The sequence below is a fragment of the Carassius carassius genome, chromosome 3 (genome assembly GCF_963082965.1).
Source record: "Carassius carassius chromosome 3, fCarCar2.1, whole genome shotgun sequence".
Classification (NCBI taxonomy): Eukaryota; Metazoa; Chordata; class Actinopteri; order Cypriniformes; family Cyprinidae; genus Carassius; species Carassius carassius.
Genome location: NC_081757.1, coordinates 25,666,245 through 25,683,126, shown reverse-complemented (window position 1 = coordinate 25,683,126; position 16,882 = coordinate 25,666,245). Strand labels below are relative to the sequence as shown.

At 40.6% G+C, this 16,882-nt stretch overlaps 1 protein-coding gene across 1 annotated transcript in view; it reads left to right on the top strand.

Annotated features, from left to right (window-relative positions):
• The window catches only part of sin3ab (SIN3 transcription regulator family member Ab), a 50,980-nt gene that overhangs the window by 22,738 nt on the left and 11,360 nt on the right, over positions 1 to 16,882 (top strand). Inside the window, exons 5-17 of the mRNA XM_059534413.1 lie at positions 4,235 to 4,526; positions 4,610 to 4,861; positions 5,966 to 6,118; positions 6,215 to 6,370; positions 6,486 to 6,572; positions 6,701 to 6,819; positions 6,972 to 7,182; positions 7,356 to 7,472; positions 7,578 to 7,816; positions 11,483 to 11,666; positions 11,761 to 12,328; positions 13,720 to 13,889; positions 14,002 to 14,175. Of these exons, the coding sequence (XP_059390396.1) occupies positions 4,235 to 4,526; positions 4,610 to 4,861; positions 5,966 to 6,118; positions 6,215 to 6,370; positions 6,486 to 6,572; positions 6,701 to 6,819; positions 6,972 to 7,182; positions 7,356 to 7,472; positions 7,578 to 7,816; positions 11,483 to 11,666; positions 11,761 to 12,328; positions 13,720 to 13,889; positions 14,002 to 14,175 (2,722 nt within the window). The remainder of the gene's footprint in view (positions 1 to 4,234; positions 4,527 to 4,609; positions 4,862 to 5,965; positions 6,119 to 6,214; positions 6,371 to 6,485; positions 6,573 to 6,700; positions 6,820 to 6,971; positions 7,183 to 7,355; positions 7,473 to 7,577; positions 7,817 to 11,482; positions 11,667 to 11,760; positions 12,329 to 13,719; positions 13,890 to 14,001; positions 14,176 to 16,882) is intronic.

Genomic DNA, 16,882 nt, shown 5'->3' with positions numbered 1-16,882 from the left:
CGGAAAGGGGTTTCATCGGAGAATATGACTTTGCCCCAGTCCTCAGCAGTCCATTCACTATACTTTCTGCAGAAGATCAATCTGTCCCTGATGTTTTTTTTTGGAGAGAAGTGGCTTCTTTGCTGCCCTTCTTGACACCAGGCCATCTTCCAGAAGTCTTGGCCTCACTGTGCGTGCAGATGCGCTCACACCTGCCTGCTGCCATTCCTGAGCAAGCTCTGCACTGGTGGCACTCCGATCCCGCAGCTGAATCTTCTTTAGGAGACGATCCTGGCGCTTGCTGGACACTCTTGGACACCCTGAAGACTTCTTTACAAGAATTGAACCTCTTTCCTTGAAGTTCTTGATGATCCTATAAATTGTTGATTTAGGTGCAATCTTAGTAGCCACAATATCCTTGGCTGTGAAGCCATTTTTATGCAACGCAATGATGGCTGCACGCGTTTCTTTGCAGGTCACCATGGTTAACAATGGAAGGATAATGATTTCAAGCATCACCCTCCTTTTAACATGTCAAGTCTGCCATTCTAACCCAATCAGCCTGACATAATGATCTCCAGCCTTGTGCTCATCAACATTCTCACCTGAGTTAACAAGATGATTACTGAAATGATCTCAGCAGGTCCTTTAATGACAGCAATGAAATGCAGTGGAAAGGTTTTTTTGGGATTAAGTTAATTTTCATGGCAAAGAAGGACTATGCGATTCATCCGATCACTCTTCATAACATTCTGGAGTATATGCAAATTGCTATTATAAAAACTTAAGCAGCAACTTTTCCAATTTCCAATATTTATGTAATTCTCAAAACTTTTTTTGGCCACGACTGTATAAATATATTTAATACATACACATAAAACATCTCTCATAAATATTTACATGCATGTGTGTGTGTGTGTGTGTGTCTATTGATATCGCATATCCTGCCTGAAAAGACCATAAACGTTACTACAATTCACGTTTGAAGTAATAATTAACATACATGAATCCTAAAAACTAATAATGCATGAGCAAACATTGACTTTTCACTTTACACCTACCTTTAACTAGACATAAGATTTAGTCTGAGATGTAGTACTACGCATAGATTGTGCAACAGGTATTAATTCTACGCACAACTTAAAGGAGATTTTACATCCAGCCTAGTGTTACTACAGGGTGTATATCCTGCTGGTGCAACCGGCCCTTGGGTGTTTTCATTGTCTGCCATCTCACCAAATGAGGACATAAATACATGAACACCATCCGCAGAAGTGCTCTGGGAGTCACTTGATGAGCATTTTGCTGTTTCATTTGAGTAAAACTATTGTAAATCAGAGCAGAGCTCAACACTGAGCCGCACGGTGAAACATCCAATCAGAGCAGAGTTGAACATTATTATTCATGACCCTTCCAAATAAGGTAAAAACAGACCCTTTCTTTCTATGGACAAATCCTTGGGCAAATTTCACGACTTTCACTTTCTATGGCATTTTACATTTTTACGAACTTTAAATAAATTTGTTAAATTGTATACGTTTATTGATTTTTATTTAAATATATTTTATTTAAACATTAAAGAGGAGTCCAGAAAAGTGTAAATGAAAAAACAACAACAACAGGATTTAAAAATAAATAAATCAGAATTTAGAAAAAAGAAAAAAAAAAACATTTCATAGGGCCCTAAAATAGATCCTAGAAAATCTATTCAATATGCACATAGATGTAAGAGAGTCACAAATCGCCATTCCTTCACTGCTGTTGGTTAGTTTTGAGTGGCCAGTAATCATTCTGTCTTAGTGTAAGGGAAACGGGTCAATTTAGCTCAAAGGGAATAATTTAAGATTTTAAAAGGAATTTGAACAGAATCACTGTTTCACGGCTGATCACTGAGACGCCCTGCGATTCACTGAACAAGCCGTTTAACATCAAATCTGCACTGGATTTTAATATCAAAAGTATAGTGAAAACACTATTAATTAGCACAGTAACAAGATCGGCAGTTTAAGACATTAACTTGTAAGCAGAAAACACAAGATACTCTTTTCAATATGTATAAGGCTTTATTAGATCAATCTAAGACATATAAACTAACACATAAGCACACGCACTCACACATTCACACAAGTTGCAGGAAGATCGAAAGTTAGGGAAAGATGAGTTTAAGAGAATGGAAATGTGGAATCCCAAGTTTACAGCAATATGTGAAATTGCATAGACATGAACAGCCATCAATCACTTAATTAACCCTCGCATTGAGTTCCTCAATGAGGTTAAAATTATATTAGATACACCAGTACAGATCAGAGTCTGGAGGTACTTGCGTCGCCTGTGTAACAGGGTTCCCATTGATGTCATTGAAAGGGGGGTTTCCCGAGGTTGCTGATTGGCTGGAAGTTCAGTAGTCGTTGAAGTGACGTCTTGGGAAGCCCGTGGTTGGGCGTCATCTGACGATGCGGCGTTGTGGGCTGGTTGAAGTTGAACGGGCACTCGAGGTCAGACTGGGAGACACAGAGTTACAAAACTTAACTCAGAACACGAAACTCTCAACGGAAAAGAAAAGAAACTAAAGTAAAAGAACAGAAGTAAAGTTTGATGAGACTAGGTGGTGTTTCTACTCATCGTAGCTAAGTAGCAGCAGGCGTGCAGGCCGATGCACGCTGGCACCGTGCTCAAAGAATGCTTAAAGTGATGACTAAAAGCAAAAGCTAAAAGCAGGCTAAAAGCCGGCATGACTGATAGCAAAAGCTAAACGCAAGCTTAAAGCTAAAAGCCAAATTTGATGGTGTCCTGAGCATTTAAACTGGCCTTTTGGCCACACCTCAAATGTTGTCTTGACCAATTAGATATTGTCTTTGCTTGGGGAATCATAAATCATATGTTATCCTATCAAGCATGTGGTCCGAATTTTCCCGCTCTTGCAGGGTATTATTTTTGACATGATTTCTATAACAAGAATATGATACATTTTACAAATAACTGATGGTCAGAAACATTTCAAGCAAGCAGTACATACACAGAAACACATACATACTACATACTTGAAACACATACATACTGTAACGATAAAACCTTCATATTCATCCGGAAGAAGGAGGCGGGAACCGGCGGACAATCAACAACATTTTAATAAAGCAAAATAAACACAAAACCAGCGCACCAGCCCCTCACGGACGACTGGTGCGCGCAAATAAAACCCAAAACACAACTAAAAGCCCAGGCCTGGTCCTCTCTCGTCCTTCACTGTCGTCGCTCCAGTTTTATATCCTTCCATCTCCTCCATGGGCCTCGAGACCGGTGGGACGAACAGGTGTAGTTCATCTCCAATCACTCCCCCGGCCTCGCTCCCATGTCCCTCGGCCCCGCCCCACTCGTCACACATACTAAACATGAATATGAATCCATAAACTATTCAATAGTTATAAAAAAGGCATACACAATAAGTGATTAAAAACATGATAGTCAAATGTGTGGGTTTCATTAATGATATGGAGTTAAGCAATGGACTGATATTCCTTTAGAAGTCCTTTTGAGTTCATTTTGGTACATCTATAAAAGACAGTTCCTGTGCCATTCTCTGACATAAGTATGTTCTGTGGAGACCAGAGGTTAAAAGGTCCGCTTAGGAATTTCAGTCTGGTTCTGCTAGGTGGGGGGAAGCCAATCCAAGGATCTTGTTTACTCTCATGGGTTTACATGTGATGGTCGGCTGTGCAACTCTTTGACCACCAATCTTGATTACTTGCCCCAAATTTGACAATCTCTTCTCCGAATTGAATTTGTTAATAATTGTTCTAACGGTGTTAATGTTGAAAGCTGTTCTGTGAAAGAGTTGGTTGGTTATCTTGCTTCTGACTTGTGGCACTAGGAATTGATTTACAACATCCTGTCATTTTCTGAGGAATTCGGCTCCTCATGTTTCAATGCTCCTGATCGACTCTTTAATTTGTCTGGTTCGGGTCTGATATGCTATACTTAGTAAATGGGAGATTTTGTAATTTTCAGCATTACATTTCTACAGTATAAAGTATACAAAAACATAACTTTATTATCATGTTAAAATTAAATAATGATATGATTACAAATGTTTTAATGAGGTGTTTTTAATTGCAGATCTTTAATTCTTGGTGTTAAGAATTTAGGAGAAAGGAATATCCATAGAGTGCTTTTCTTGCAAGCACTTTTATGATTGTGTTCTTAAACTCAAGGATACTGCAAATCAAATACCATAAATGTACTGCTCCTGTGTTGTCAGCATTGATACACCAGGTGTGATCAGCAGAGTCTCCCAGCTCTTCAAGGGCCATCCAGACCTCATCATGGGCTTCAACACCTTCCTGCCTCCTGGCTACAAGATTGAGGTTCAGACCAATGATCTGGTTAATGTGACCACTCCCGGCCAGATCCACCACATCACCCCGCATGGTATCTCTGTTCAAAACCTTCCCATAACCCAGCCAGCACAGCACCAGACTCAAACAGCGGCTCCCACCAGCACTGCAGCCTTGGTCATCCCTAGCCAGCCAACCCCTGCCAAGATCAGCAAGGTAAAACTGAGATGTTTTACCCTCTGTACATATTTACCCTTGTACATTTGCAAAGTTGTTTAAATTCATTTTATTTTCCACAGCCAGTGCAGTCTCCTGCACTTACCCCAACGAGCCAGCCTAATCCGTCCATTCCTTCATATGCCTCCCCGCGCTCGCCTTCGGTCCAGTCCCACACTCCCATCAGCAGCAGCACTGCCGGTTCAACCCCGCTGCAGAACAACCAGCCTGTAGAGTTCAACCACGCTATCAACTACGTGAACAAAATCAAGAACCGTTTTCAGAACCAGCCAGAGGTCTACAAATCCTTCTTGGAAATTCTGCACACATACCAGGTGAGAGCTGAGGCACAGAGGACAATATCTGTATGTCAGAATGCTCTGTACCGCTGTGTAATACAACCAACCTTTTTACTCACCCAAGTACGCTATCAAAAGTTTGGGTCAGCAAGACTAATAACACAGTACTTTTTTTTTTTTTCTGTATTTTTGTTCAAAACTTTTTAATAAATCCTACCAACTTCAAATTTTTAAACACTAGTGTGTAGGGATGCACCAACATTTTTTTTTACCTCTACCTACCACTTACCACCTGATCATAAACCTTCTTTTTAATATTTTGTTCCTCAGATATATTCCTCTTTTTGTTTACCTGCCATCTCTCTCCATCTATAGTTGATCTGCTAATATCCGTCCTGTGCTCTCTTCTTCTCTTTCATTACAAGACACGTCCCCTTACTGCTGATTGTCTACAATTGTGATTTGGGACTCGGTCTGTGATTTTTAAAAGCGTTTTTCAAATATTGCTTAGTGCACCTTTAATTCTGAATTTTTTTTAACATTCTAGCAGACATCATACCAACAAAGCACAGTTTAACTTGAAATCAAAAAAAAAAAAGAACTTCAATTTATTCATTTTATTTTATTAAAGAAGACTGCTTTTTGTGGTCAACAGCAGATTTATTAATAATGTTTGTCACACATATCACACAGTCAGATGACTTCATAAAAGGTTACTGAGCAACTGAGGAGTATCACTGTTTCAGGGCAATTTTTCTTTGGACTTTGAACCCTGACTTACAGGCAGATATCACTTCGAGCTTGTGGCGCGCTGCCAGAAAAGATGCAATACATGCGTGTATTTACTCATTTGTATAAGGACGTTTCGTGATTTCAATCATCTTACAGTAATCAATGACATGAGATACGGCACTAAACAGTCTCTCGCTGTCAGTGCCTGTAATGATTTTTGCGTCTTCCTCCGACAGTTATAAATGCCTCCACACTGCTGACATGTTTGCTGCATTAGTGTGCACGTCTATTTGATCTCGTCTTTCTCTTATTTCTGTTATCGAACATCCGGTGCATCCCTAGTGGTCTGTGTTTACAGGCCTTTATGCTGCATGCTTATTGTAAACTCGTGCTTTGTTTGTTGTATAGAAGGAGCAGCGCAATACTAAGGAGGCAGGGGGAAACTACACACCCACTCTCACAGAGCAGCAGGTCTATGCTCAGGTGGCCCAGCTCTTCAAGAGCCAAGAGGACCTTCTTTCAGAATTCGGCCAGTTCCTGCCAGATGCTAACAGTTCAGTGGTAGGTTTTGAGATCTGGCCTGTTGAGATCTGTGGTAATAATATCTATATTATTATATCTATAATATCTCACTTGGTGTTTTTCTCTTATCCTCAGTTATTGAGTAAGACTACAGCTGAGAAGGCTGAATCTGTTCGTATTGATCATGGGGTGACCGTAAAGAGACCTCAACTGAACAATAAGCAGAGGTTTAATCAGAATGGCTGTCCAATTCGTAGACACCCAGGGCTGCCCACTACGCCCCCTGTTAAGGTAATTTTGAGTAAAACGTAAAATTAAAACATTGAAAATTGCTGTTTTTTTTTGTTTGTTTGTTTACATTGTATTATCAACCAGCATTATTCATCCTCTTTTAACTCTTCAACAGAAAAAGCAAAAATTTATGGTAAAAGACCATTCGATGGCTGAAGCCAGTAAACTTGGAATTGGTGCTGAATCTCTCTTTTTTGAAAAGGTGATTGCTTTTACTATGGTCTTGCAGTAATGCAGTGGAATGCAAAAATATGCGAATTAAGTTGGTACAGTAAATATTACAAGGATTACAGTGAGTTATGTGGCTTGTACACTGTGTTCCCTTCTCAGGTGCGGAAAGCTCTGCGGAGTTCAGAGGCTTACGACAATTTCTTGCGCTGTTTGGTCATCTTCAATCAAGAAGTGATCTCACGGGCTGAACTTGTGCAGCTGGTCTTACCATTTTTGGGGTGAGTAGAATTCAACTGAATTTCATATTGACATACTTTCAGTCTGATTTAAAGGCTTTTATGCAGCCATTATTTCATTTCATTAATTATAAATCGGAACTCAATAAAACTATTAGTTAAATTAGTTCTGACATTTTTGTTATTATTATCAGGAAATTCCCTGAGCTTTTTACATGGTTCAAGAACTTCCTCGGCTACAGAGAGTGTGCCCTTATTGAAAGCTTTCCCAAAGAGCGAGCCACTGAAGGCATTGCAATGGAAATTGATTATGCATCCTGCAAAAGATTGGGCTCCAGTTACAGAGCCCTTCCCAAAAGCTTCCAGCAGCCTCGATGTACAGGCAGGACTCCATTGTGCAAAGAGGTGAGTTCACCATCCTTTCACACCTAGTACAACTTTAATTTATTATTTTTTGCAGGCTTAACACTCAAAAGCTAAAGATTTTGCAGCTGGTGTTGGTTGATGGTATACTGGTACTATGGGGTATCCATTTGCTAAGGGTTTGATTATTTCAGCTAATGTTGAATAATTTTCAGGTGTTGAATGATACATGGGTGTCATTTCCATCCTGGTCTGAGGACTCAACCTTTGTCAGCTCCAAAAAGACCCAGTATGAAGAGCATATATATAGATGTGAAGATGAGCGATTTGAGGTAAGCAGAAAAAGTGATATCACATGTTTATATTATTTCAGTTTACCAAAGCTTCATTGTCTTCAGTGTAATAGAATATTCATTTCAGTGTCATGTGTCGTGCAGCTTGATGTGGTTCTGGAGACAAACCTCGCCACCATCCGAGTTCTGGAGGCTGTTCAAAAGAGGCTCTCGCGCATGACGGCTGAGGAACAGGCCAAGTTCCGGCTGGACAACACCATCGGAGGCTCCTCTGAGGTCATCCATCGTAAAGCTATTCAGAGGATATATGGTGATAAAGCTCCAGACATCATAGATGGGCTTAAGACGAACCCTGCTGTCTCTGTACCAATTGTACTCAAAAGGTCAGCATAAATGTTAATGTCTGAAGGTGACTCCTTCCTAGCAAATTCATAAAACTATAAAAATGTCATGCACTGTGGGGAGAAAAGGCTCTTTCTTTGAAAGAGGACAGATTAGAAAGTTTTTAAAACTTTTTTTTCTTTATAGTACAATTTAAATATCATATAGTACATGATTATGGAAATCATTCAAAAGCATATAGGGCTGCACTGTTTTTCAAATAAAAATAAAAATTTTGATTTGGCCTAATGCAATTTTTAAACCTCAAACTTCTCCAGGTTCACTTTCATGGCTTCTGTAGTTTCGCAACATAAAGTCTTAAATGGTACAAGAAAGTCTTAATTATGATTTTAAGAGGTCTTAAATTTTTAAGGACCCACAGAGAATAAATGTGCATTTTCAGTCAGCCAAGAAGCGAATGCATTATACAAATCTAAACCATTTAGATACTAATTCCGCATTTCCACCGAAATTACCCGGAACATTTGTACCAGGACCTTTTTTTCCCCAGGAACTTTTTCCCCCCAGACCTGTTGCTTTCTGTGATTCCACTTCAGTCTAAAGTACCGGGAAGATTAGGCAAATAGTCTGGTGATGTAGGTCTGCACACGTTTCTCGATACAGAGTACGCTGATTTTGGACTTGCATCCTCGGTAGTTCAGACTTTGCGCATTCGACTCGGGAGTGTTATGTCCACGACAACGTAAATCCGGTAATTCTGCAAACGGCAGCCTACTTGATAACATCAGTCAGCTCGCCTTGGCTACTGCAATTTTCCTCACTGTATATTTACAATAAAATTAAATAGGATATCAAATACCACTGCCTCCTTTCATTTTCATTTAAACATAATAATAGCCATTACAATGAAATGGAATATTATATCATTTTGCCTTTTTTATTTTCATTTTAAAGGGATAGTTCACCCAAAAATGAAAATTGTCATTAATCACTCACCCTCATGTCGTTCCAAACCAGTAAGACCTCCATTTATCTTCGGAACACAGTTTAAGATATTTTAGATTAAGTCCGAGAGCTCTCAGTCCCTCCATTGAAGCTGTGTGTACAGTATACTGTCCATGTCCAGAAAGGTAAGAAAAACATCATCAAAGTAGTCCATGTGACATCAGAGGGTCAGTTAGAATTTTTTGAAGCATCGAAAATACATTTTGGTCCAAAAATAGCAAAAACTACGACTTTATTCAGCATTGTCTTCTCTTCCATGTCTGTTGTAAGACAGTTCAATCGAATGATTCGTTCGCGAACCGGATATGACAAACTGCTTTGTTTTGAACAGTCTTACAACAGACATGGAAGAGAAGACAATGCTGAATAAAGTCGTAGTTTTTGCTATTTTTGGACCAAAATGTATTTTCGATGCTTCAAAAAATTCTAACTGACCCTCTGATGTCACATGGACTACTTTGATTATGTTTTTCTTACCTTTCTGGACATGGACAGTATACTGTACACACAGCTTCAATGGAGGGACTAAGAGCTCTCGGGCTAAATCTAAAATATCTTAAACTGTGTTCAAAAAATAAACGGAGGTCTTATGGGTTTGGAACAACATGAGGGTAAGTTATTAATGACATAATTTAGCAAATTGGGTGAACTAACCCTTTAACATATAGATAAATTGAATACAGACCAAAGATTACCTGTTAGATTTACCCAAAACAAATTTTATGTTTAACCACTAAAGAGACATCAGAGCCAGCGGCACATATCAGAAGGTCTAGCCGAGGTGAGGCTGCTCTCAGCGGATACATGAGCACTGAGCTCCCGCTTATCGGGTGGAGCTCACCGTCTCCTAAATCAGCGAGAAACATTTTTAAATAGGCGCTGTCTTTATAAATAAACCACAGATTTGAGTTTTAAACTACATTTTAAAATTACATTTCATGACACAGTAACATTAATATTTTGAAAATGATCCGAATAAATGGTGTTTGAAATCACAATGCTGCGTGAACTCAACCAATCAGCATGTTTAGCGCCCAAGTCCTACCCCCGAAAGTTCCGTAACTTTGAAAAAGTACTACCTCGCCAGCAGGGACTTTCTGAGGGGCATTTTTTTTACTTGGAACTTTTAGTTCCTGGTTCCTGCAGTGGAAACACACCGAGTACCAGTCCAATGTCCCTAGTTCCTGGGTAAAGTTCCTGCGGTGGAAATGCGGCTTTAGCGATGTATTTATATGTTAGGTTAATATGACTACTATTTGATTAATATGAAGATTAATAATTGTTTAAATTAATGTAATTGATACTTTTGACATCCCTTTAAAAAAATGAAAATAATAATAAATGCTGAATTGTAAAGTTCATCATTTTATAAAACTTTTTTTTTGTTAAAGCCTATATATCTGAACTGGAAATCATGCTTATGTTAATTTTTTTCAGTTCCTATGTTACCATAAATATTGTCCTACCTGCTCATATGGTATTCATTTTATTAAAAAGCCTTTAAAAAGTTTTGCATTTGATTTTAAGCCTGCAGATATCCTGACTTTATTTGAAGGAAGAACTAATAGCTACAAAAATATTTTAGTTTCTGAACACAGTAAAACTAGAGACTTTAAAATATATATATATATATATATATATGAATGCTGTTAAGGCCAATTCACACCACACAGTCAAACACCAACAAACAAGTTGTCTCAAGTTAGCTCAAGTTGGATTTGGAATTTATTTGAGTTCACAGTGCCCCAACAAACAGCAACAAACTTTTAGTCAAAGAGAGTCATGTAACACCGTGTCTACATCAGTCGCAACAGTTGTCGCATTGTGCCACATCCACTGTAGACCGCATCAATGATTACAATCAATATAACTTCATTGTATTTTGCCTCTCTCGTCCGGTGTAGATGGTGTAACACCAGGGAAGTCTGACTGGGGAAGAAATTAATGATCCTGTCGCCAAAATCAAAAGTTTACTGTTATTAATGTCTTTGCGTGTCATTTTTTCGCCTGAAAGACGCCAAATAAAATGAAAGCGTGATTGAAGCTCGCTTTGAGTGAAAAATGTTCATCGTTGAATTGAACTACTGGTTTCGTCTGGTCAGAGGAGAACTGGCCCCCCAACTGAGCCTGGTTTCTCCCAAGGTTTTTTTCTCCATTCTGTCACCGATGGAGTTTCGGTTCCTTGCCGCTGTCGCCTCTGGCTTGCTTAGTTGGGGACACTTCATCTACAGCGATATCGTTGACTTGATTGCAAATAAATGCACAGACACTATTTAATTGAACAGAGATGACATAACTGAATTCAATAATGAACTGCCTTTAACTATCATTTTTTCATTATTGACACTGTTTTCCTAATGAATGTTGTTCAGTTGCTTTGACGCAATGTATTTTGTTTAAAGCGCTATATAAATAAAGGTGACTTTGACTTTGATCGTCATGGAAACGGTTCATGGCCACATCAGATTACGTCAGAGTTTTGTTGTCGTTTGTTGGAAAATCATTTCACGCTGCTCAGACATTCCACGATGCAGTCCAAGTACCAAAGTAATTACCATATTATTGCTATCCAGTAGCATCATTGTGTTTTCTAATCATCTCAGATACTTTTTTTTTTTTTTTCGTATAGAGAGAGCTCGGTCTTAAACAGTTCTTTTCATTTCAGGTTTTGCTCAGAGAATTCATTATGTTTGTCGTCTTAGGCTGAAAACTAAAGAAGAAGAGTGGCGAGAGGCACAGCGTGGCTTCAATAAGATCTGGAGGGAACAGAATGAGAAGTATTACCTGAAGTCTTTAGATCACCAAGGTATTAACTTCAAACAGAATGACACAAAGGTGTTTCGCTCCAAAATGCTGCTCAATGAAATCGAGACTCTTTATGATGAGGTATGAAACGTTGCAAATGTATGTTTTCAATCAAAAAATTTTAAATATTTTAAGTGTTGTCTGGCTGCACATAATGGCCTTTTCATCCACTTAGCGGCAAGAGCAGGCTTCAGAAGACAACGCTGCCCCTCCGTCAGGTCCTCACATGACAATCATGTATGAGGACAGCCAGATCCTGGAAGACACGGCTGCTCTCATCATCCACCATGTGAAGAGGCAGTCCGGGATCCACAAAGAGGACAAGTACAAAATCAAACAGATTATATACCATTTCATCCCCGACATGCTGTTCGCCCGACGCGGCGAGCTTTCTGATGTGGAGGAGGAGGAAGAAGAGGAGACCGAACCAGATGAAGACGGGACTAAAAAGCACAATGGGACTACGTCAACGAAGTCTAAGCTCCTCTTCAGCCATACAGCAGCTACCCAACAGAAGCTGAGTAATTGTGACGATGCCTACAACCTCTTCTATGTCAACAATAACTGGTACATCTTTCTGCGGCTGCACCAGATCCTGTGCTCCCGACTGCTACGGATCTACGCGCAGGCGGAAAAACAGATAGAGGAAGATGCCAGAGAGAGAGAGTGGGAAAGAAACACGTTGGGAGTGAAAAGAGAGAAGAACGACAGCCCGGCCATCCAGCTGCGTTTGAAGGAACCCAGTAAGTTTCAGATTTCACTCAGATTTTAAGCAGGTATTCAAAAATGATGTTATTGATTACATGGTCATCAAGGATACACAGAGCGAATCTGGCCAGCCATGCCTTTGTTTTCAAAAGTCTCTTTTTTGGTTTATTTACACTGAAACGCAACACCAGAATTTTCAAACTAAAACGGGGTCTGCAGCATTTTCAAATAACAGGCATAACCATAGAACGCATAGAAGTTATGCATTTTAAAACAAAACGCACTAGTGTAAACGGGGCCTACAGGCCTTTTCACACTGAATGTGATAAAGCAAAACGAATTTCGGACACAATGACGCGCTGTAATAAAGCAATATATTTCTATGCATGCTTCCACATAGGCTGCAAACATTCGCTCACCAAAATTGTGAATTGTATTTTATTTTTCTCACCAGTCCGACGAATCTTTTCAGTATCGCAAAGCGAAAACACGGGCCGTACAATAAGATTTGAGCTCGTAACCGGAGTAGCTGCTGTTGCACTAAAGGATGAGAATGGTGGCGCTTTTAAGAAAACCAGCTAAAACAAACACAGAAGAAGGGTATCCCGCATAAGAGAGTGGATGCTGAGTTCTTGTTACCATTGGTATTTAAGAAAACAAATGTATTCTCACGTGTTCTTTACACAGAATAACATTTCTATTAATTGTCCATTAATTGTGATCTGTAGAGCACTGTCCGTTTTCTTCCATGTGCACGAGTGTTACAACTCAGGGCGCGTTCACTATTTTTCTACACATAAAATATGAAAGAAAATAGACACGATTATGACAATATATTTTCTGTATGTGTTTTGTATGCAGCTCATGGTATTTTTTTATAGCAATAAAGGATGTTTGACAAATATTAGCAGTGTAGCATTATTAAACATACAAAGAGTGCATGTGTCTGCTTATTATAGAATCATACTATGTATCATCAACTAAAGATCAATCGGAAGTTATTAAAAGCACTCAATGATTGTTTAAAGTAGGTAAGCAAATATATTTTCGAGTGTAGATTGATACTAATTGTACTTATTATATTTTAGGATGTAGCCTTCTTGTAGCTATAAGCATTCTAGATAGTTTGTTTCTGGTGTAGAACCTTGTTTATCTTAATTTAATGCTTTATATTGAGCATCATATGTATACGAGATGCATATCTGAGGAAAAATGCATTGTTGGCCAGTGCCACCTAGCATGCAGGCATGAATTAGCAGAAGGTGAACAATTGTTTCAAGCTGGTGTGAAAGCACTGTTCATCAGCGATTTGCCTCCCTTTTTCTCATCATGCTCAGTGTGGAAAGGCCTTTAGGCTGTAATTTGTTTATTTATGATGCTAGAGTTGGAGATTGATTCATTAGAAATGCCCTGGTTGTTTTTACAGTGGACATCGATGTTGAAGACTACTACTCTGCCTTCTTAGAGATGGTGCGAAACCTCCTGGATGGCAACATGGAGACATCTCAATACGAGGACCAGCTGAGGGAAATGTTTACCATCCATGCCTACATTGCCTTCACCATGGACAAACTCATCCAGAGTATAGTGAGACAGGTAGGGTTTTTTTGTTTTAAGTTTTAAGTAGAGGTTTTAGCAAGCGTTTTCAGTGTTTTAAAATCTCATCTAACAGTTAATCTTTCTTTCTTTTTTTTTTTTTTTTTCACAGCTCCAGCATATAGTAAGCGATGAGATCTGTGTACAGGTGACTGATCTTTTCCTTAGCGAGTTTGCCAACAAAGCCACAGGTGGGTCCCTGTCCACCCAAGCTTCTAGAGGAAGTGCCGAATCAGCCTACCAGCGCAAAGCTGAGCAGCTGATGTCCGACGAGAACTGTTTTAAGGTATGACTATCTCTTTTAATTTACCAAGTCGCACTTGCTGAATGTCAGAAACCGCGTAGGTACTACATTTGAATTTGAACTTGCTTTGCGACCATTAACAAAGATTGTTCTGTAGAGTATGAATATGGGAAGTGATCATGAAATTTGGAGTTCCCTTTTAAGGGAACTTCGAACTGCGTCCTCTAGGGGTCGCTATGAGGAACACCTCTTCGTGACCCGTGTCTGAAGCATACATTGAAAAAACACCAACTTGTTGGCCGGCTACAGCCTCAGACGTCACTACCGGCGTGACTATAAACAGGCACCGGGAGAACACGTCATTCTCTTCTTCATCTTCACTGACTGTTCTGTTTGAAGCATGCATCTGAAAGAACTGGTAAGAGCGCTCTTTCTCTGTATATCATGGCGACTACTAGCGTTTAGACAATGTGTGCATCCGTGTCTGCGTTATTTGACACCCGATATCACACGCGGTCTTTGCGTCATTTGTTTGGGTGAAGAGCACGCACGCGATGTCTTTGAGGAGGCAAACTGTGTGCGTTGTGAGTGTTTTTTTCAAGGAAAAAAGCTCCGCTCTTGTTCGTCTCTCTTCCGGGAAAAAAGGAAAAAAAGGCAGCCATCTGCTTCCCGCGGTTCAGGACCTGAATGAGCTTGTGAGAATACAGGTGGATCTGTTTGAATGTTTTAAAGAGGAATTTTCCCTTTCGCGCTCGTAATAGCGGCGGAGGAGAGAGAGCCTCGGGAGGATGATGTTATATCTTTAACACTATCTGATACTGAGGTTAGTGCTCTGCTGGGTTTTTACCCAGGAAAAAGCAGGAAATATTTGAGGATGGTGAAGAAGCTGAGGCTGAGCCTTTTCAATTCTCCTGCCCTGCGTATGTAGAGGTGTTAGAGGTTTTGGATCGCGCCACGGCAAAGTTGGACTTGCCATGAAAATGCGCTAACAAGGTGACGATGTAAGGCCATTTAAAAAAAAAAAAAACCTTTGAGCGTTATCTTTTCTGAACATAGTCCTCCAGCTCAGGTGAGCCTTCCATTTTCTGCATGATCTCCATACAGATATCAAAATGAAATGAAAGAGGCCGTTTTGTTCTTGCATCCATCGCTTTCGGCATAAGAGTAAATCTGCCGACATCGAGGTGATTCGCGAAAGCGGCTATGAGAGGATGCCCCCTGTAGAAAGAGCTAAAAAAATAAAAAATGTCTTTCTGCGGGGGAGACATCCTCTCTTAAGCTCCCTCCTTGCCATCTAAGCCCCTTGAGAAATTCATCTGGCTTAAATGGCAAGGCATACGCAGCAGCAGATCAGGCTGTGGCTTTGTTATACACAATGGTGGTGCTTCAAGCATATCAGGCTGATCTGCTAAGAGACCTGGATGGAGGCAAGGGCCTTTCTCCCGATCAGGAAGCCGCGCCGCACCACGGACCTCTCCATGCTACCAAGCAGGCCGTCTCCGCCATGGGCGGGACTATGGCGGCCATGGTGGCAGTGGAGAGACATCTGTGGTTTAACCTGGCAGACATCGGGAAGAAAGAAAAGGCTTTCTTCTCGATACTCAGGTTTCACCTTCTGAACTTATCGGTATTTCCATTGAGACGGTGATCGAGAAGTTCAGGGAGACAAAGTCGTAATCTGCTGCTTTCAGATCCTTCGTTCCACGAAGGTCCAGGTCTGAGCCTGAACAACATAGGGGTCCTGGCCTGTCTCGATCTGAGGATCAAAGATGGACACAGAAGGCTAGTGTCGCGACTCGCGCTCCTCCCCCACCTGCATGCAGGGGTAAGAGGAATCGTGGGTCATGGGGAAATAAGCAGAACCTAAGGGATGTGATCCAGACGAGGCAGCATTCTCGTCTGAATCAGAGTGATAGAAGGGATTTTGCACTTCTGCTTTTATCCTCCCCTTCCTAATTCCCGTGTAACCACCAGCTCTCCACCTGATCGAGGTTAGGTGGAAACCTTTCGCATAACACTCTCCTATGCTGGACCTATAATGTTTTTGGCTGGTTTTATGTTCTTAGCAACCACCTTACTGATGGTCCGGACTAAAAGAAGGCGCCCCTTGAGCGGGGCTCCAGCGCAGGAGGGTGGGTGAGTATGTAACCCTCTCCGTATATACTTCTGTATATTAAATTGCTGGTGGTTATGTGTCTACTAATAAACTCTGTGAGTTTCCTTTGCAGTGCTCAATTACAGTGTTTACTAAACACTCGCCAGCACCAGCCATCCGGCTTCATGTTCCGGTATTAGGTGGCTGAGATCGCAGGCTTCTGCGGGAGCCTCCTTGATCATCAGGCCTGGCACAGCCCTGCAGGGAATTTCATTGATGTCCGCCAGGTCACCCTGAGGGGTCTCCTGGTCGCTTAGTGGTGCTGTCGCATCTAGCGGGAATTGAAGGTGGCAGTTACAGAAGTCTTTTTGTATATGCTGCCTCAGGTGATGCTCTCCTCACCTGAGGTTTGTAAAATTGAGCTTGCCTCTCCCGTGCGATTCAGCACCTCTGCGATGCTTAGGAAACTTTAGGTACACACACTAAGCTTTGTGTACTTTCTCAAAACCACATGGTGGTCAGTGAACACTTTGCACACTTTCTAAATCCACATAAGTGGTAAGTGTGCACGCAAGACTCTGTGCACTTTCTGAAATCCTGTAAGGTAAGGGTTACGCACTCCGCCTCTTTCCCTATCTTGAGATGATTAGACCT